We start from the raw sequence: 21,142 nt of genomic DNA, 5'->3' as shown, positions 1-21,142 counted from the left end.
GACTGGCTCCAGGGAGGACCTGAGTTATCTAGGGGTCAGCAGTCAAGCTGGAGGATGGGGGTGTGAGGCCTTGGACGGGCCTTGGGGGACAGCGTGTTCCTGCCAGCGAGCTAGTCACGGGAATTTCCAGAGCTGCGAGGCTATCAAAGCGGGAAAACACCTGACAACCTTGGACCTGGGCTAGACCCACCACCACCACCCTTTTGGAGTCACCCCGCTCCCAGGCAAGCGCTGAGGGTCTTCCCCCGCGCAGCTGCTGTAAGGGTATTTATAGCCTGAACGTGAGAGGGCAAGGACACGCGCTTTATTTCGGAAGTGATAATTCCAGTTCTAGGTGTATGAAGCCAGAACCTAGCGTCCCCTCCCCCACTCCATTCCAACCTATAGAGCCTCGGGACATCCCCGGGTCCCACCGAGAAACGGCCCCTTCCAGAGTTCCAAGTGTGCAAGCCAAAGGGTTGGAGCTATTCAGATTCCTCTCCCCAGTTTTCAGCCCTCGGGCTGCACATAACCGCTAACCCTCCTCACCCCCCTGCCCACCCTCAGACCAGGGGAGCGTTTAAAACTCCAGACCCTTTCGAAGGGGGAAAGCGGTGCAGCGCTGACCTCTAGTGGTCTAGGTTGGTAATGCATGGAAGAAGGCCATGACTGAATAGAGGGTCCCCGGCCGGCAGGACTGGGGCGGTGCCTTCGTTCTCATCTCTTGTTCCCCCCACTCGTCGCTTCCTTGTACCTGTCTGCTCCTTGGCTGGAGCGCAAGGATTAAGGCTGACAACCTAAAGGTCTGACGTGACTTCCCTAAAGTCATTGGTCACACTCCTGCCACCGCTGGCATGAAGCCAGGCACGCGGTTAATGTCTCTTTCATCTGTTCGTCGTATATTTGCGGCGCACCTGTCAGAAGAGGACACGACCTGCGGTCTGAAGCTCAGAGGCCAGTCCTGGGGCCTGAGGTGTACACACGGCGAGGCAGTGCTATACCGCGAAAGCACAAAGGAGACTGAACTCATCCGGCACAGGGATGAGGGTCAGGCAAGTCTCTGGAGGAGGCTAGGATCTGAAACACAAGCAGAAGTTATCTGGGTGCAGAAGCAAAGAACGGCATTCCAGGCAAGGGGGAAACCCAGGGAGACGCCTAGCGGCAGGCGGCGAGCGCAGCGCAACCCGGCTACGCCAAGAGCTGCCTGGCAGTAGCTCGAGGCCCCGCCCCTCAGGGCGCCGTGGCTGTGATTGGCCAATAGGGCTAGGCCGCTTGTCTGGGTAACTGTCATGATTGGTTCTCTGACGTCCCAAGGAAGTAGGCTGAACTTGCAGGTAGGCGCCCCGCCCCCTAGGAGCAGACCTAGGATCTCCGCGGGTCCCCCTAGGGCTTCTCCAGGCTGCGGTACTTCTTGCGCTGCACCGACACCGGGTCCTTGAACAACACCGGGTCCAGACGCAAGCAAGAGGACACCAGGGGCATGTGGCCAAACGCTGCTGCCATCTGGTTGATGCAGTCCGGGGCTGGGGGCTGGTGCTTTAGCCCGGACTTTGGGACCCCAGGCGCCTTATGGGGGAGAAGAAAAGCATTGATGAGCTTCTCTGTCCTTCCAAGCCCGAACCCCCGACCCCCACCCCTCTGCAGCAAGAAGGATTTGGATTAGACACTGAGAAGGAATCCTTCCTCCTTTCCTCCCCCAGTTAGTGCCGACCTGGCCCCCTCACCGGTGGAGCAGCCTTCTGCTGCTGCTTGCCGTAGGGCAACTTGATAGGGGGCAGCTTGGTGACCGCAGCTACTAGGAAGTTCATCAATATGTCCACACAGGCGGGTGTCTCATCTGTCAGCGTCCTCAGAGCCTTGGGCAAGGAATAGGTGAAGAGGGTGTGGTAATACCTGAGCAAGGGGGGACAACATGGAGAGGCTGCAGCTGAATTCACCCCCCAGGCCCCATTCTCCTCTCTCCTGAACCTCACCTCTCCCTTTGACCCTAGTCCCCAAGCTTCTTGGGAAAGCCCTGCTCCCCTCTGAGCCCTGGCTGCTTCAGAGAGCTCCCATCCCCAATATGAACAGCTCTCCACTGCTTTGTGCCCCATGGCTTAACTTCAGCCAGTGGTGTACTCCCTGTCCTTCCCCTCACAGCTCCTTGGGGTCCCCACCCCCAGGCTCTGAGCTCTGAACTCAAACAGACCCAGATTTAGGCCTAGGGCCAGCTGGTTCTAAAGCCATCACATATTGCAGCCCAAAGACCAGCTTCAGGAAGGATGTGGACTAACCAGGCTCATGCTGCTTCAGGTGAACCTGGCTTCATAGGGCCCCACTGTGGGACAACCTGGGCCCACCCTACACATATGAGGGTTATTCTTTACTGAGAATTCCCTGCAGACCTCCTAGGTAATCTGCAAGAATTTCCAGGTTACACATACTATACTTGATTTAAACATGTTTAAGAAACCCCTCTGAAGAGATCCTCCAGAATTCAGTCCCCATCTCAAGACTGAATGTGTTTCAGGCAGCTTCTGGAAGGTGTGGGATGGTCCCCAACCCATCACACTGACAATTATAAGGCAACAGGATCACCACCACCACCAAACCCAAACAGTTCTTACCCACTACATGGTTCTAGTCAAAATAACACTAACTACAATTGGTTGGAGATCTGTGTGGCAAGGACTTCATTTGATGATCACGCCAGCACTGTGAAGTGAATACATCCCAATTTACAGAAGAGGAAACTGAAACTCAAGAGACTTTCCCGGGATCACACAACTGGGAAGTGGTAGATCTGATCTACCTCTTGATCCATGTGCCAGGGTAGGCATTTGTACCTATGATAGAAGGCGGCTGTGGTGAGAACCATGGAGAATTTGTTGGTCTTCTCAGCAGTGTAGCCCCAGCCCCCCAGGGCCTCATCCCAGAAATGGCTCCACGTCAGAAAGCCCACCATCCGCTCTGGGAAGCTCTGCCACACCACAAAGGCAAAGTCCACCTGGAGAGGGATTTAAGTAAGCTGTGAGGAAGGACTTCCTGACTACTAGGCACATCCAGAGATGTGGAGGCAGGGCTAGCCTGGCTGAGGGGCTGGGGGCAGGACTCAAGAGAGGAGCAATTACTTGGACTTGGCTACAAGTGTAGCATAGAATTTCCCAGGGGACCCTCAGAGGAACTTTCTCAGCTAGAAGCCATGAAAACTGCTCTCAAAAGAGTCTTAGAAAGACCCTATTAGATTCTTAAAGAGGAGAATGCCTGGCTTGCCGGGGGTGGTTTCAAAAACAAGAGTCTGGGCTTCGTGACCTCTGATCACCCAGCTCTGGGAAAGCAAAGTGCTGCCAGAGCCCCCTGGCTCTGTCCTCACCCATACTGGGCTCCTCCTGGGCTCAGCTCTCACCTCGCTTGTGGAGAGACTGCTGCGGGCATCGAGGCTGAGAATGGCGTCAGTGCTGATGCTGCTATATGGGAAGAAGCGATCACTGACCTGCATCAGGAGGGGGTGAAGGAGACTCAACCTTGGGACAACTCCCTGCACCCCCCAGTATGCAGTAAGTGGGAGCCCTCAGGCTTCCTATCGAGCCATGGCCACAAACATAGGAAGGCTGCCTGGAACTTGCTCCGGGATCTGGGCAACTTATTTGACTTCTCTAGATTTCAGTTTCCCCTTCAGTAAAATGGGACAGTTGATCTCTAGGAGCCCTTGCAGTTTTGACAAGTCAGGATTCCTCTATTGTCATGTTGTTATACTCCATCAACTCTGCGAAGATTATCAAAAAATCCCTCATTTGGGCTGGGTGCAGTGGCTTACACCTGTAATCCTAGCATTCTGTGAGGCCAAGGCAGGTGCATTGCTTGAGCTTAGGAGTTTGAAACTACCCTGAGCAAGAGCAAGACCCCTGTCTCTATTAAAAATAGAAAAACTAGGGTGGCGCCTGTGGCTCAGTGAGTGGGGTGCCAGCCCCATATGCCGAGGGTGGCGGGTTCAAACCCAGCCCCGGCCAAACTGCAACCAAAAAATAGCCGGGCGTTGTGGCGGGCGCCTGTAGTCCCAGCTGCTCTGGAGGCTGAGGCAAGAGAATCGTGTAAGCCCAAGAGTTAGAGGTTGCTGTGAGCCGTGTGACGCCACGGCACTCTACCCGAGGGCGGTACAGTGAGACTCTGTCTCTACAAAAAAAATAAATAAAAAAAAAAAAAAAAAAAAATAGAAAAACTAGCTGGGTTTTGTGGCGGGCACCCGTAGTCCAGCTACTTGCAAAGCTGTGGCATGAAGATCACTTGAGCCTGAAGTTTCTGTTAGCTATGATGATGCCAGAGCACTCTACTCAGGATGACACAGTGAGACTGTCTCAAAAAAAATCCCTCATTTGGGCTGGGAACAGTGGCTCTTGCCTATAATCCTAGCACTCTGAGAGTCTGAGGGGCAAAAATCACTTCAGGTCAGGTGTTCAAGACCAGCCTGAGCACAAACAAGACCCCATCTCTACTAAAAGTAGAAAAATTAGCCAGAGTCGGTGGCACATGACTGTAGTTCTAGGTACTTGGGGAGGCTGAGGCAGAAGGATTGCTTGAGCCCCAGAGTTTAAGATTGCAGTAAGCTACGATGACACCGCTGCACTCCAGCCTGGGCAATAGAGTGAGACTCTGTCTCAAAAAAAAAAAAAAGAAAGAAAGAAAAGAAATCCCTTATTTGAAAGAAACAGATCTCCTAATGCTCTGGAAGCCCAATTTACAAGGGCCAGGGAGGGAAGAGTCATTTCTATTAGGCCTGCAGCTGAAACCTACTATGTGATTTCTTCAGGTGATTTGGGCGCCCTGTGTGTGCCCTCCCCAGTTCCCAGCATGAGCCCACCCCTTTTATGGCCTCCCCCTCCCTCACCTTCCTGTGCCCATTCATGACTGTCAAGGGCACTGCTGTCTCGGGCCACCTGGATGGAAGTGGCTGCTCATTGCTCCAGAGAACCAAGATCTAGGAGGAAAGGAGATGGGGGGAAGGGTTCCTGAAGTCTGGGGTATGGGGCAGAAGGGGGTGGACAAAGCAGCCACATGTGTGTGCATGGGAGGATGGCTTAGTTAGATCCAAGGTATTTTCATTGCTGCCCTCTCCTTGCCTCTGGGCTTCTGGAAAGCAGGAATTCTGGTGACAAGAAGGTAGCTACCCATGATATGGTAGCCCCCATCCTCAGCCCAGCTCAAATAGCCTGTGTATGGAGCCACCTTAGTCTGCACCCTGGCTGAGCTAACTGCTTTCTTCCTCTGCAAGTACTCTCCAGAGTCTCTGGCTTCTTAGAAGTGTGATTTGACAGTCTCTGGAAAATGCTGAGTTTGAATACCAAGGCAGAATTTACTGCTTTTTCTCTGTTCAGCATTGAGCCCAGGGGCTGGTGCTTAGAAAATGGCTACTGAATGAATGAATGAACATTTACTGCTCTAGCCTCCTGCACAGGCGTCATCAGTTTCCATGGGAGAAAGGAAGAAAAATCATGGGACTTAAAGAAGAAGGCAGCCAGAGGACCTGGAAATCTTCCTATGCCTTCCCCCACAAAATGGACAGTCATTTTGGAGTCTAGATGCTTCAAGGACCCTGCCCTCTCCCTTGTTCCCACCCCAGACCCCAAGACTCCAGCCGGCAAGGGGGCAGACCTGGGCACAGTGCTGGGAGCCTGCCACCGCCTGGATGAGCTTCAGGGGGGGCTGGCCTGGGGCCCCCACCCAGATCAGGGCGCTGAATCTGCCCTCAAGGCGGGAGCCTGGGGGAATGAGACACAGGCCATTAGGGTGGGAGGGGACAGAACCCATGGACAATGACCTGAGTAGGGGATCCCAGGAGCCAGGAGAGATTTGGGGGCTCATGGAGGGTCTTGGTAGGGGTCTATAGATGAGGCTGGGCAGACTGAGGGACTATAAGTCATCCTGTCCCTCCGGCATACCCTGCTGAAAGTGGTAGAAAGGGAAGTCCTGGGGGATGATGGAAAAAGTAGGCAGAGCCAGGAGTGCCCCTGGGGGGCTGTTCCACAGCAGTGAGAGGTGAGCAGATGTTCTGAAGATCCGATCCTGAATAATCTGTAAAAAGACAGAGAACTATCCAGAGGGAGTGGCCAGTGTGGCCATGGCCACACCTCCCCCTCCATGCTCCGGGAAGGGCAGCTGCGTCACCAGCCCCCTGGGGTCACTCTGATGGTGTTCCAGAGGCAGCAGATAGTGGCAGGCTTGCTGCCTCCCTTTCCTTCCTCACTCACAGCAGACATCACCACAGGTCGTGGCATTCTTTCCAGGCTCAAACTCCCTCTCAACAGTTTCCCGGGCCAGCATTGCCAAGCAATTGGAGTTGGCACATACTTTGAAATCTATTTGCCACAGTTGTCCCCTCTACAGATAGGAAAACGGAGGCCAAGACCGGAGAAGAAATTTGTCCAAAATTTCACAGCAAGTCTCAGATTCATTCCAGAAGCATCTTTAAGGAAGATCCCCAAATACTGGGGTAGAGGAGGTATTGGGAGAGAGGAGTATGATAGGGGGAAGGGCCCCCCTCGAGAAATCTCCCTCACCTCCAGCATGGTGTGGATGACCTTTTCCACTGAGGAGAAGTAGGCGTCCCACAGAAACTGGGTCTGCTGCCGCAGGGCAAGGACCCGTGCAGGGGACATCTCCTGGAGGGCAGCCGGGACCTGGGGTACAGAGGGAGAAAAGGAAGATGTGTGGGGCTGTGTCCAAACAAGATGTGCTTGTTTGGTTTATCAAAGATCAGGTGGTTGTAAAATGTTAGTTTCATTTCTTGGTTTTCAATTCAATTCCAAGTGTCTACGTCTCGTTTTTGTGCCAGTACCATGCTGTCTTGAGCACTATGGCTTTGTAGTACAGACTAAAATCTGGTATGCTGATGCCCCCAGCTTTATTTTTGTTACAGAGAACTGCCTTAGCTATACGGGGTTTTTTCCGGTTCCGTACAAAACGCAGAATCATTTTTTCCAAATCTTGAAAGTACGATGTTGGTGTTTTGATAGGAATGGCATTGAATAGGTAGATTGCTTGGGAGGAAAGCTGGAGACCTGGGAACCAGAAGCCCACTCCCCATAGTTCTTCAAGTGGGTTAGGAGTAGCAGCCAGCCTTGGCCAGGTCCCAGGTAAGAGTTCAGGGGTCATATCCAGCTGGGTTTAAATGCCACTGGGTAACCTGTGACTGTGGTCATGCTACTTAACCTTTCTGTTTCTTTATGTGTAAAATGGGCATAATAAGTACCTATCTTCTGGGGTGGTTGTGAGGATTAAATTAGATCACTGATATTAGTACATTGCAGAGGCCTGATAAGTAAATGATATAATAGCTATTATTGACCCTCTGCCTATACCATTCTCACTTCTTTTTTTTTTTTTTTTTTTTTTTTTTTGTAGAGACAGAGTCTAACTTTATGGCCCTCGGTAGAGTGCCGTGGCCTCACACAGCTCACAGCAACCTCCAACTCCTGGGCTTAGGTGATTCTCCTGCCTCAGCCTCCCAAGTAGCTGGGACTACAGGCGCCCGCCACAACGCCCGGCTATTTTTTGGTTGCAGTTTGGCCGGGGCCGGGTTTGAACCCGCCACCCTCGGTATATGGGGCCGGCGCCCTGCTCACTGAGCCACAGGCGCCGCCCACCATTCTCACTTCTCAGGGGATTCTAGGCAGGCTCACACATGTGCGTTTCAGAGCTGGGCGAAATTAGTTTCATTAGATGGAAGTCACTGTATATTTGTTTTCCTACCCCAAACCCCACGGAGGCACTCTGATTTTGAAATTTGTTGTAGCTTTCACTTAAATTGGTTATTTAAGCAGTTGTAGACCACTAGAGCCAGGCCCATGGGGATTGTCTGGTCTAACATGCCATTGTAGTGTTGGGGAAACTGAGGCTGAGAGACGCTCAGGACTTGTTCTCAGAACCCTTAGGAATTTCTATCTCCATCTGCTTCTGTGGGAGGCTCAGAGGGAAGGCTTGGGGCTAGGCAAATTCATCAATAAACATGGATGAGGGTAGGAATGAGGATCATGGCCAGCCAAGGGACCAGGATTCTGGGGTTCCTCCCATGGGCAGGGCCCCAAGCTACCTGAAGTAGGAGCCTCTCATCAGCTATGATGGCCGCCTTGGTCCAGTCAATGACCTCAGAGAAGGGCAGCTCCCAGCGGGGGCTGAGAAGCACAGGGATGCAGCCAGCCTGGGGGCAGGGGGAGAGGACAGAGAGGTTAGTGGTGAGGGTCCAGCCCTACCCTGTTCATACTCACCCCTCCCAGTTCCAAGTCAGCAGCTGCTGCTGTTGAGGGCAAGGGGCAAAGAGGAGACGAAAGCTGGGTTTGTTGGAGGGTGGGCGTGGCAGGGTGCATTTCTGCAGAGGGAGTGGTGAATGTGGCACAGGCACACCTGAATGCACAGTAAAGAAGCGGGCAGCTCACTGCCCATGCCCTGCCAGCTCAGGAGTGTGGGGGAACAGAGGACAGAGATGCTCAGACTGGCGTTATACCTGCAGGGCTTGGAGGAAGCGCAAGGAGGCATCAGGCCGTTTGCCGAAGATGAGGCAGAAGGTGGCATTAGGCAGTGTTTCCCTGGGCTGGGTCCTAAGTGGGGACATGAAGAGGTCCCCACTCGTATGAGATGAGCCTGGACAGCTGCCCCTCACCCTGCCTGGCTCCCTCTGCAGCCCCCCACCCCACACCTGCACCCTACACCTCTACTCCCAAATTCCTGGTGTGCAAACACCACACACACACTGACACAAATAGCCTCGCACTGGCCTTGCATCTGGGTTAGGAGGCAGGGGCCCAGGACCCTACCACTGCTTCTGCCCTTGGTGGTCTTAGACACCTCCTTTGCCTTCTCTGGGCCTCAGCTGCCCTTATCTGCAAAATGGGAGACAGTGGAACCTGATGTTCCAAGGCCCCATCTGACTTAGGCAGGCACATGTTTGCCCTCCCCCACCCCCATACACACTCTTAGGCACCCCTCACCTGAGTGGCTTCCATGCCCAGCTCTATCCCCATGCGGACAGCTAAGCTCATGAAAGCCTTCTCTGTCATGAGGTGGGCTGGGCCCCCAGCCTGGAACCACACAGGAAGCTTTTGCCTAGAGGCCCCCTTGCCCAGAGGACAGGGCTCCTCTGTTCCTTCCACCTCCTCCCCCAGCCCAGGGCCACACTCAGGCTGTGTGTGGCTGTGGGGGAGGGGCAGGAGTCACAGCCTCCTCAGAGCCACCTGGCTGGGACCACCCAGCCAAGGACCCATTGCCTGTGACCCAGGTGGGGGTTAGGGAGTAGAGGGAAGACCAGGCAGGACCCCTGGCTCATAAGCCTGCTTAGAGTGGGAAAATGAGTAGGGCCCAGAGGGTCCCAGGACCTCCTTCAGCCACAGCCTGTTTGGTTCTGAGCCGGAACCTCCAAGAAGCAGACCTGGGAGTACTTAGGCAACCTTTGGGCCAACCCTCAGGGAACAGATGGGGAGACTGAGTCCCAGAGAGACTCAAGGAGTGGTCCAGAGTCACAGAAAGGGTGACCTTGCTCTGGGTCAGAGATAGGACAAGAATCGAGATGTGTCAACTCCTAACCCTGAGCCACCCCAGAGCTGCTGCCTGGGGGGCTCCCAGGGACCCCAGCATGATTTCTCCTCCATTCAATGCTCAGGTGTCCATCAGCCTCCTTGGAGGAAGCCACAAGTTAAATGCCAGAACATCCCCCACCTCCATTAAAAGCCACAGCACCAGCCAAGCAGACATAGCCCTCATTACCCTCCAATAAAGCTCTAAGGAACTGAAAACTTCTAGGTTAAGGCTTCATGGAGCCCAAAGTGACACCAAGAACCTGTTGGATAAACTGTGCCCCTGAGCCCCTAAACCTCCATTGTTCTCTCCTCTGTCTTTACTTATCTTTTCCCTTTTCTATCACCCTGGAGTGCCCCTCCTTGCACTGCCAGCCTGGGGAACTCTTTCTATTCTGTCTTAACATCTAAGCTGAAACATCACCTCCTCTTGGAAACCTCCCTGCCCTCTCCAGAGATGGTTCTCTCTGCTCTTGCTTCCTTGTGTGCTGCAGTAACATTGAGCCAAGCTGGCCTTTCTAAGGCACTGTTCTAAGAGCTTTAGATGCATTAACTCACTTCATTCTCACAGCAACTCTATGGATGGGAGGTATGTGCTGTTATTATCCCATTTTACAGACAAGGAAATTGAGGCTCAAAAAGGTCATACAGCTCTTATACAGAGGAGCCAGCAGGCACCTTATGCAGCCTCTCTCTGCTTGAACAATGTGTGTCAAACTATCAACTTGTCTGCCTCTCCTACGAGACTGAGCTACTTGGGGACAGGGCTATACCTCCCTCTTCTAGTATCCTAGCAGGGCACCTGCTGGGGAACAGGCACCAGTGGGTGCTAAATGAATGATGCTCAATGTAGCACTAAAGAATAGATGTGGGCCCAGTGGACCAAATGTCTGCAAGCGTCCAATTTCAGCACAGATTTTAGTACTGGAGCTGGCTGAGAGCTCAGATGGTGGCTGGCTTTAGAAGGTGGTGAGTTCCCCATCAGTAAAGGTAAGTAAGCAGACTGTGGGAAGGCAGAGTGTGAGCACTGATGAAGTCTTGGGATTCTCTCACGGTGTAAGGTATCTGCCACAAACTCAGGGCCTCAGGGCCCAGGGGTGGTCAGTGTGACTCTAACCATGGCTGCATTGTGACTTCCTTGTGTCCTGGACACTTTGGCCTTTCTAGCTCCTCCTATCATGAAAAAAATTACAAATTATATTTGATAACTGTGTTAGTATAAAAACAAATAATGTTATACAAAGTGGACATAAACTTCACACGCAATTTACTATGTTAAACTATTTTAAATTACACACAAACTTTGTGTCCACTCTGTATATTAAAACTTTTTCTTCTACCTTAAAAGTTCATTTTTTTCTTCTGATTTTCAAAGAAATCAAAATGTCTTCCTGGATCCCAAAAAGTATCATTGGCCCTTGGCACCTCCTTTGCCCAATGGATACAGGCTGGGGAACTTTAAAACATGCATTGAATTTCTGTTTAAAAAAATAGTGGAGAATATATATATATATTGCTTGTAGACACACAGAGTTTCTCAGAAAAGACACTTAAACTGAATATGGTGTTTGGCTCCAGGCAGGAACACTGGGTGGCCAGGAGACAGGGGTGGGAGGGAGACTTTTTACTGTATACTCTTTTGTACCTTTAGAATTTTGTACTACGTGAATGAATTACCTATTCATAAAAATAAATAAATAACAACTTAAATGGGTGGAGACTTATTCCAAAGCAACAAGAGACTTTTCAACCAAAGTGGAAAAACGTGGGCTTTGGAGCCAGGCATGCAGGGTTTAATCCCAACTCCACTGTGTCCAAGTACATGATCACAAAGCAGAGGAGGACCCGGGAGAACATAGCGCCTTGTCACCAAATGCCCTTGGCTGCCTCACTCCACTTCTCTGAGCCTCAGTTTCCTTTTCCCTGGAATGGGGATAATAACGCCTTCCATGAAGGGTGTCCGAAATGATTAATGATGACAGGTAATGTGTCTGGCACAGCACCTGGCCCAAGACAGACAATCCTCAAATGCTAGTTTCCTCCCTTCCCCCTCTCTGGCTAGCTAAGTGAATGTGGGACAGTGGCAGGGACTGTGAATGGATGGCCTCTTTCCCTGGCCAGCACTTGTTTATTCAGGCTACCTCTCACTCTGTCCCTATATTGTCTGTCTGACCCAGGCAGCTGCCTAGCACTTCTGAGAAATTGAGGCTCAAGCTACCTTGTCACCTGCAGGTAGACTGAGGCCAGAAAAAACTCCTTGAAGTTCAGAAGACAATGAAAGGCTGACAAGTCTAGTAGTTTGGGAATAAACTTATTAAAAGTGGTATTCAGGGCGGCACCTGTGGCTCAAAGGAGTAGGGCGCCGGCCCCATATACCAGAGGTGGCGGGTTCAAATCCAGCCCCGGCCAAAAACTGCAAAAAAAAAAAATAATAATAATAAAATAAAATAAAATAAAAATAAAAATGCTATTCAGAGGGTGAGCCATGCTAGTTAGAAAACTGTGGCCAGGCTGGGCGCAGTGGCTCGTGCCTGTAATCCTACCATTCTGGAAGGCCAAGGCACATGGATTGGTTGAGCTCACGAGTTCGAGACCATCCTCAGCAACAGTGAGACCTCCCCCACCTCTATTAAAAATTTAAAAAAACTAGGGTGGCGCCTGTGGCTCAAAGGAGTAGGGCGCCAGCCCCGTATGCTGGAGGTGGTGGGTTCGAACCCGGCCCCCGCCAAAAAAAAAAAAAAAAAAAAAATGTTCAATTAAAAAAAAAATTAGGCGGTGCCTGTGGCTTAAGGAGTAGGGTGCCAGCCCCATATACCAGAGGTGGCAGGTTCAAACCTGGCCCTGGCCAAAAACTGTAAAAAAAGAAAAAAAAATTAAAAATTAGCTGGGTGTGGCGATGGGTGCCTGTAGTCCCAGCTACTTGGGAGATGGAGACAGGAGTATCTCTTGAACCCAAGAGACTGAGATTGCTGTGAACTGTGATGACACCATGGCACTCAACCCAGGGCAATAAAGTGAGATTGTCTCAAAAGAAAAAAAAGAAAAGAAAAGAAAACTGTTGCCAGTTCCTTCAAGGTTAGAACCATCAGTAAATACTTAGTGAGCACCTACCTGCTATGTACAGATCCCTAACTTTCAGTTTCTCAAACAAGCTCAGACTGCAAAGCTTTCGGATTCACAAATAACCAACTACACTCAGTGATAACTAAAATCAGCCAAAAGAGGAACTTCCTACAAGCACAAATACCTGAGTGTCTAATCAGAAACAGACAACATTGTCACCAGAGGTGAGCTTAGGAGGCCTGGGGCGATCCTCAACTTTTCAGGTTATTGCTGAAGATGCCAGCTAAGGATGGGTCCTGGCAGAAGGGCCTGACCCTGCTGTGAGGGCTGCCTGGAGGCCTCCACATGCCTTCAGGAGGTAGAGAGCTTCCATTCCCACAAGAGCCCTTAGGCTAAGAGAAGCCCCAGGAGTCCCCAGTAGAGGCAAAAATGGAGCTGGGCCACATGAAGAATTCCTGGGAGGGAAGTGGAGCTCAGAATAGCTGATGTTTGTTCTAGCTGAGAACAGGCAGAGGTACCTGGGGGAGGGCCACCAGAGTGACAGTTTCCAACTCAGGTCTGCTCTGGGGAGGATAGAGAGGGAACCCTCTGCGGTGGGGGCCCTGGACAACCACGGAGGGCCCTCCATTCTTGCCTGCCACCTAGCCTTTGGAGACTGCTGGCCTCTTGGACTTGCAGAGGACTTAGGGTGCTTAGGGGTTAACTGCTTTATCCCATGAGGTGTGTCCCCCAACGAGCACAGGTGGAGAGAAGTTTCTGCAAAAGCTTACCAGCTCTCAGAGCCCCCTCATATATTATTAAGCCCTTTCACTGTGGGGAAGTTCTTCAGGGCCAACCTGCATCATATTTGCTATAACCAAAAGCTGTTTCTTGGGAGGCTAATCCCCAAAATTAGGTACAGAAGCAGCTTCCAGCTACGACTAATCTCCATGACCCCTCTGAGGCAAATGATGGGGTTGATCATAAACTCTTGCTTAAAACTCAGAACTCTCATACAGAAGGCTTTGAAAATAGGTAATTCTGGATTAAAATAACTGTCTCTACTCGGCTGGGGTGACCTCAGATAAGTCACTTAAGCTCTTTGAACTTTAGCATCTGGTACACAAACACTTAAATCAGCGGTTCTCAACCTGTGGGTCATGACCAATGAAAATACATCCTGGCCGGGCGTTGTGGCGGGCGCCTGTAGTCCCAGCTGCTCGGGAGGCTGAGGCAAGAGAATCGCGTAAGCCCAAGAATTAGAGGTTGCTGTGAGCCGTGGCCATGGCACTCTACCCGAGGGCGGTACAGTGAGACTCTGTCTCTACAAAAAAAAAAAACAAAACAAAAGTTTCCGGCGGCGCCTGTGGCTCAACGGGTAGGGCGCCGGTCCCGTATGCCGGAGGTGGCGGGGTTCAAGCCCAGCCCCGGCCAAAAATAAAAAAAAAAAAAAAGAAAATACATCCTGCAGGGCGGCGCCTGTGGCTCAGTCGGTAAGGCGCTGGCCCCATATACCGAGGGTGGCGGGTTCAAGCCCGGCCCCGGCCAAACTGCAACCAAAAAATAGCCGGGCGTTGTGGCGGGCGCCTGTAGTCCCAGCTACTCGGGAGGCTGAGGCAGGAGAATCACTTAGGCCCAGGAGTTGGAGGTTGCTGTGAGCTGTGTGAGGCCACGGCACTCTACCGAGGGCCATAAGGTGAGACTCTGTCTCTACAAAAAAAAAAAAACAAACGAAAATACATCCTGCAGATTGCAAGAGGGACTTTACCTAACAATTGCAATCAGTGTAACTGGCTTATAGTACCCTCAATGAATCCCCAACAATAAAAAAAAAAATAAAAAAATAAAAAACAAAAAAAAAAAAAAAAAAGAAAATACATCCTGCATATCAGATGTTTACATTACGACTCATAACAGTAGTAAAATTACAGTTATGAAGTAGCAACGAAAATAATTTTACGGTTGGGGGTCACCACAACATGAGGAACTGTATTAAAGGGTTGTGGCATTAGGAAGGTTGAGAACCACTGACTTAAATGACAGCACTTCGTATTTTATTATAATCATGAATTATAAAAGTGCTTGGCTCAGAGTAAGCACTATATACATAGATGTTAAATAAAATATTAGGGTAGAAGGATTGGAACATGGGAAAGGGAGTAAGTAGAAGTGAGTTGTGTTTTATGTTTTTTTGTAGAGACAGAGTCTCACTGTATCGCCCTCGGGTAGAGTGCTGTGGCCTCACACAGCTCACAGCAACCTCTAACTCTTGGGCTTACGCGATTCTCTTGCCTCAGCCTCCTGAGCAGCTGGGACTACAGGCGCCCGCCACAACGCCCGGCTATTTTTCTGTTGCAGTTTGGCCGGGGCTGGGTTTGAACCCGCCACCCTCGGTATATGGGGCCGGCGCCCTACTCACTGAGCCACAGGCGCTGCCCAGTGTTTTATGTTTTTAACGATTCTCTTGGGAGGCCTGCACAGTGGCTCACACCTGTAATCCCAGCACTCTGGGAGGCAAAGGTGGGCGGATCACCTGATCTCAAGAATTCGAGATCAGCCTAAACTACAGGGAGACCCCATCTCTAAAAATAGCTGGGCATTGTTGCGGGCACCTGTAGTCCCAGCTACTTGGGAGGCTGAGACAAGAGGATCACTTGAACCCAAGAGTTAGAGTTGCTGTGAGCTATGACGCCAGGGCACTCTACCAGGGGCAACAAAGTGAGACTCTGTCTCAAGAAAAAAACGATTCTCTGGGAGAACTCCAAAATCTGCCTTTGATACCCCTTGTGGCAAATCACCATCTTGATGGAAATGCTCTTTGCTGTGTAACCTGACTTCCTCCTGCTGCAATCCTACGATTTGCCAGAATCATCAGCTGGTTCTGCCATCTCAATCCTGCCCTCTGTCTTGCTCTGTTGGCTTGCTCCTACCACAGCCCTTCCCACCCCCCCATCCAGCCCCCAAGAGGAAAGGTTCACTTACAGCTCAGGTCCAGGGTCTTGTTCGCAGTGCCCACCCCAGAGGCAGGCAGAGGAGTTGGTGCCTGCTGTGCGCCACCCACCCCTCTCCTCTTCCAGGGCTAGCAGGGCAACCCCAGGCAGTGGGCTGTGCTGCCGCAGCTGGCCAGAAACCCCACCTTGTAATGGGTGGGCTTCAGGGAGAAGAGGGAGGGCCACATCAAAACCAGACCGGAAGGAGTCCACTGTGGGGCTGGCCTTGGCCACCATAGCCTGTCCCAGCTGCACGGTTCTGGGGCACGAGGCTGGGTGGAGACTGAGGATCAGATGGTTCTTGCCCCCATTCCATTGTGAAGGCACTGGGCCACATTCTCCAGCTGGGGTGTCCAGGCTGAGGAGTAGGTAGAGGCAGGCCTCAGTAGGGCTGAAGCTGTGGTAGCGGGAGCCCTCAATGGAAGCCAGGATCCTGCGATGGGTCTCAGACATTGATGCTGCTGCTGCCGTCACTGGGTACACAAATACCTTGAGGCCATCACCCCTGCACTTTGAGGTGTCAAAGCAGGTTCCCCAGCTGCAACTGCTACCATGAGAGGCTCGAGGAGGTCGAGGGGCATCTTCTAGGAGTTCCCCCAGTTGGGAGAAACTCTGCAGGAGCTCTGCATCCAGCCAGTGGGGCCAGCCTTGGGGAGCCCCTGGCCGAGGTCTGGGGGGCACTGCTGGACGGAGAAGGGGGAGGCCTCCCAGGAGGACGAGGAGCAGCCAGGAGGCTGACAGTGCCAGCCAGAGGGACTTCCTTCTCCACGACTGCATGTGGCCACCCACAGCCAGGACTGTGGAAGCCAGGAAGCTGGGAGGCCTCTGCCAGCAAACAGGAGGAGGAGGAGGGCCCTGAGGGCGGGGGACTGGAGCTGCTTCTAGTCCGGTGCTCTCATTGTACAGATGGGAAGACTGAGGCCCATCCGGAGCAGGCTGCCTGCCTCAGGTCAAAGAGCGAGTTGCCGGCCAAGCATGAGGAGGCTGGGTAGAACCCAGCTTTCTGGATTTCCCTTCCTGCCCAGGATTCTGCTTCCATAGACTTTGGACAACCAAGCCAGCCTTTGTCCTTCAGCCAGGCACCCTGACCCTGGGCACCACTTAGGCTGATGCAACTACTGTCCAGACTGCAAGGCTGTATCCCTCTGCTCTCCTGCCTGTGCCCCGCGACCTTGCCCTCAGCCGAGAGGAGGGCTGTCTGCCAGGCCATGGGGACAACTCAGGGCTCCTATGGGCTGGCGTGGCCAGGGGGCAGGCTGGAAGGAAGCAGAGCTGGTCTTCCACTCCCCGTCTTGCCTGACAGTCCCTCTGGCTGCTGGCAGGCACTCCTGGGCTGTAAGCCCTGTGGCTGGAGCTAAAATTAGACCCTGTGCCCCATGTGGGCCATCAGGGTTAGCTGAGGTCAGACCCTAAGGGCAGCTGGTATCCCCCCTGCTTAGGGGGCCAGGAGGGCTCAGAGTCCTGTCCTCTTCTACTCTGTTGCTGTCCTCAGCTCAGGCAGCTCAGCCTCTCCTTCGCCCAGTCCAGCAGCTGCCCTGCACCCTCTGGTTTGGAGCTGTCACTTTGCTGAGGCCAGGGTCCCTGCCCCATGTCCGCTGAGCCCTGCTGTCGCCTCCTCCCGGTCCCTCTCCAGGCAGCATCTGGCTGGTGGCGATCTCATTCCTAGCGGCTGCTCAGCTCCTCCCCACCAGCCCCGATTCGCTCCCAGCTAGGAGGCAGGGTATCCACTTAACCCCTTCCAAACCAGCTTCCTCAATTGCTGGAAATAACCAGGAGGCACCACATCTCACTGTTGGCCAGGAGCTGTCAGAGCTACTATCTCTCTAAATACTCCAGCAACCCTCCAAGGCAGAGGTTTATCCATTAACATGAGAAAAGTGAAGTTCACAGGAGGGATGGACTCTTCCTAAGGTGACCCAACTAAGAAGTGGCAGAGTGGGGATTTGAACCCTGAGCCCTTGTCAGCCCCGCTGGGTGTCTGAGTATGGGCAGTCTATGATCAGTAGATGAGAAAGTCAACAAATAAATGAGGAATTAGGGGTGTGAGTAGGGGAGTTGGGTGAGGTGCCCCCAACTACCCCCAGGATTGGTTGTCTCCACCTTTAGCACCTTCACACCCCTACCCCAAACTCAGCCAGCTTCCAGCCTTTGCTCCAGTCCCCATGGGAAGTTCTTCCTGAACTTGATTCTCCATTAATCCACGCCCTATTGAGGGACTTACCCTGTTGTTTCCTTGGGCTGTGCTCTGTGAGGGGTCAGGAACAGGTGGTGTTACTCACTGGAGGACTGCTGGGGTAATGGGGGAGACACAGGACCCCCGGCTGATGAGGGAAGATGGCAGACCTGGAGAGAAGCTCTGCCTATATTCCTGACTGGCTGGGTGGCATTGGGCCTCTGTCCCCTTCTCTCTATAACAGGCATGATAATGTCAGCATGAGATGGTTGCCAGGTTAATTCCAGGCCTATCCCCTGGGGGCCCACAACAAGTGGTGGCTTCCTTTCCCCTGCTTGCCTTGTCCCATCTCCCCAGGGGCCCTCAACAGCCTGGGAGTGGGGCATAGTCCATACACTGTGTAAGAGCCGACATCCACATCACGCCTACTACGTGCCAACCATGCTGTAAGTGCTGAGGTAGTGTCAGCTCACACCACCTTTCCCCAGCCCAGTGAGGGAGACACTATAATTATCCACATTTTACGGATGAGAAAACAAGCCCAGGGAGCTTATGTGACTTGCCTGTGTTGCCCTCAGCTTTGCCAGGATTTGGATCCAGGTCGCCCATCCCTCTAACCACTGCTCCATGCTGCCTCTTGAGACAGACACACCTCTGCATTCAGAGATCACCTTCCAGGGACAATGAGACCAGCAACCAGGCAATTTTACAGGGTAAAGGGTGGGGACACGGTGGAGTTAGGGGCTCCCTAGCCCAGGAGTCAGAGAAGACTTCTAAGGACCTGCAGGTTGGATTTTAGAAACAGGAAATAGCAGCAGTGGAGGCAAGGGCAGCTTTTTTGACTGGTCCATTGATCATCCTACAAGTCACTCATTCATTCACATTGGACAGCTATTTTATGAACCCCTGCTATGGGCAGGGCAGGTCCTAAGGGCAGTGAACAGAGCAGGTAAAGTCTCACCCTCCTGGAGTTGACCTTCCAGGAAGGGGAAATGGGTAAGAAACAAGGTGAATCAATACAGCATCTCACAGGCTGTTTGGCAGTAACCGCTGTAGAGACAGGCAGGGGGGTTGGTGTTAACTGGGATTAGGGCAGGCCTCTAAAACCCCTGAGAAGGCGAGGAAGGAGATGCAGTGGGCATCTAGGGGAATACCACTCCAGGCAGGGGGACTAGCCAGGACACAGGCTTGGAGGGGGAGCCTGCCTGCTGCCTGAAGGCTTAGCTCTGACACCTGGGCTCCAGGGAGGAGGCTGACAGTAGGATGGGAGGATGGGGGAGCCAGCAGGGAGCTGGGTTGGGCCAAGTGTAGTCCAAGTGAGCCAAGAAGACTTGGCCTAGGGTGGTAGGGGAAGAAGGAGTGAGAAGCAGTTGGATTCTGGATATATTTTGAGCTAGGGCAGAACAACAGATTTGCTGATGGATCAGATGTGAGGTTTAGCCTAAGCCACAGGCAGGGTGCAGTTGTCACCAGATGAAGCAGAGAGACTGTGGGGAGCAGTTTTGAGGAAGAAGATCAAGAGTTCTGTTCTGAGACAGCAACTCATTTACCCTCCTCATCCCCAGCACCAATATATATACTAAGTGTCCAAGAATGCCCGTTGAATGAGTGAGAGACTGGTTGGGTGGATGGCTAGAAGATGGGTGGCTAGGAGGCCAAGGCCAGCTGAATAGGGGTTTGGGGGGATACCTGACCCTGCTCAGCTTCCCCACCCCCAAGCCCTGGGCACCCTGGCTGGCTATGCCCATATACATATATCTATGCACACACACAAGTCTTATCGAACCTTTTATCCCCCCAGGGGAGGCTCTCAGGATAGCTGGGACCTGGGCTTGTCTGGACTGTGATTGACATGGTGGCCCTGGGGCTTGGATGGAGAAAGAGAAGGCAGGGCACCCTTGCAGCCAGGACTGAGCTGGGCTCATCTTAAAAATAGATCTCAGGGGCGGGGCGCAGTGGCTCAGTCCTGTAATTCTAGCACTCTGGGAGGCTGAGGTGAGAGGATCACTTAAGGCCAGGAGTTTGAGACCAACCTGAGCAAAAGCAAGACCCCATCTCTACAAAAAATAGAAAAATTAGCTGGGCATAGTGGTGTCTGCCTATATTCGCAGCTACTTAGGAGTCTGAGGCAAGAGGCAGAAGGATCCCTTCAGCCCAGGAGTTTGAGGTTGGAGTAAGCTATGATGATGCCACTGCACTCTAGCCTGCATGACTGAACAAAAACAAAAGGTGCGGCACCGGTTGCGCAGTGGTTACAGCGCCAGCCACATATACCAAGGCTGGCAGGTTCGAACCCAGCCTGGGCCAGCTAAAAAACAACAATGGCAACTGTAGTAAAAAAAAAAAAATAGCCAGATGTTGTGGCAGGTGCCTGTAGTCGCAGCTACTTGGGAAGCTCAGGCAAGAGAATTGCTTAAGCCCAATAGTTTGAGGTTGCGGTGAGCTGCGACGCCATGGCACTCTACCCAGGGAGATATAGTGAGACTCTGTCTCAAAAAAAGAAAAATAAATAAATAAATAAATCTCAGGGATCTGCCAAGGGTTCTGGGACCCCCATGCTTTTCTTCTTCTTCTTCTTCTGGCTATTTTTAGAGACAGGGTCTCACTCTGGCTCAGGCTGGTCTCAAACTCGTGAGCTCAGGCAATCCACCCTCCTTGGTCTCCCAGAGTGCTGGTATTACAGGCCTGAGTCACCACGCCCAGCCTCCCCATGCTCTTCTGTGCTCATCACAGTCACAAGGAGTGCCCGTCCTATACCTGCAGGGCCTCTGATCACTGGGACAGAAGCTGCCACTTTGGGGAGGTGGGAATGGGCCAGGGCAGAAAGGAGAGGACAGCAGTGAGGAGGAGGAGAAGTCTTGGCCTCTGGTTCAAGGGTAGGAGGCTTCTGGGAGGAGGAGGGCAGGCCTTCATGTGGAAGTGAGGACAAGGTGGAGCTTTGGAGGCATCCTGGGGCTGTGAGCACTGTGGCATGCATGTCCTAGCTGTGGTGGTGTGACAGCCACCTTGCAGCTGCCTGGCATAGGGGTGCTTCCTGCCTGAGGTGCCAAGTGTCCTATTGGCCAAGATGCCCACTGAGCAATGACACCTTGCTTCATCTGAAGTATTCCTTCTCTGCTTGGGGTTCCCTCCCTTCTTTCCTCTTCAGACTGTCCGAAAGTTCTGGAAAGAATGGCTCTGGCCTGCTGAGAGGAAGGGGCACTGTGCAGTGCTATGGGTAAGAGATCAAGTGCTCTTAACAAGCTGTGTGTCCCTAGACAAACCACTTCACTTCTCTGTGCTTCTGTTTCCTCATCAGTAAAACGAGGATGCTAAGGATAGCTCTTTTCTGACAGGCTTACTGGAAGAGGATCACCTACAGGAGAAAATGAATGTATAGCATTCGGCATGGAGCAGGCGCCTAACAAATGGCATCC

The 21,142-nt window shown here is 52.4% G+C and overlaps 1 protein-coding gene across 7 annotated transcripts; it reads right to left on the bottom strand.

Annotated features, from left to right (window-relative positions):
* Positions 1-293: 293 nt before the first annotated feature.
* On the bottom strand, positions 294-17,173 carry EXTL1 (exostosin like glycosyltransferase 1). Of its 7 annotated transcripts, none has more exons than XM_053577178.1 (12): positions 15,546-17,173; positions 8,456-8,549; positions 8,045-8,152; positions 6,513-6,632; positions 5,895-6,027; positions 5,608-5,714; positions 4,844-4,933; positions 3,365-3,451; positions 2,805-2,965; positions 1,691-1,872; positions 1,342-1,545; positions 294-1,056 (listed from the first exon to the last, which is right to left on the bottom strand). In XM_053577178.1, the coding sequence occupies exons 1-12, from the start codon at positions 16,328-16,330 to the stop codon at positions 1,028-1,030; spliced, it is 2,100 nt and encodes a 699-aa protein (XP_053433153.1). In that variant the 5' UTR covers positions 16,331-17,173; the 3' UTR covers positions 294-1,027. The 7 variants fall into 7 exon arrangements, with proteins under 7 accessions (XP_053433153.1, XP_053433156.1, XP_053433151.1 ...); XM_053577181.1 differs by having other exon boundaries at positions 1,704-1,872; XM_053577176.1 differs by having other exon boundaries at positions 294-1,545.
* Between the last annotated feature and the right edge of the window lie 3,969 nt (positions 17,174-21,142).

Source organism: Nycticebus coucang, chromosome 22, assembly GCF_027406575.1.
Source record: "Nycticebus coucang isolate mNycCou1 chromosome 22, mNycCou1.pri, whole genome shotgun sequence".
In the NCBI taxonomy this organism is placed as follows: Eukaryota; Metazoa; Chordata; class Mammalia; order Primates; family Lorisidae; genus Nycticebus; species Nycticebus coucang.
Note: the sequence above shows the minus strand (reverse complement) of the source record. Positions and strands in the feature narration are given on the sequence as shown.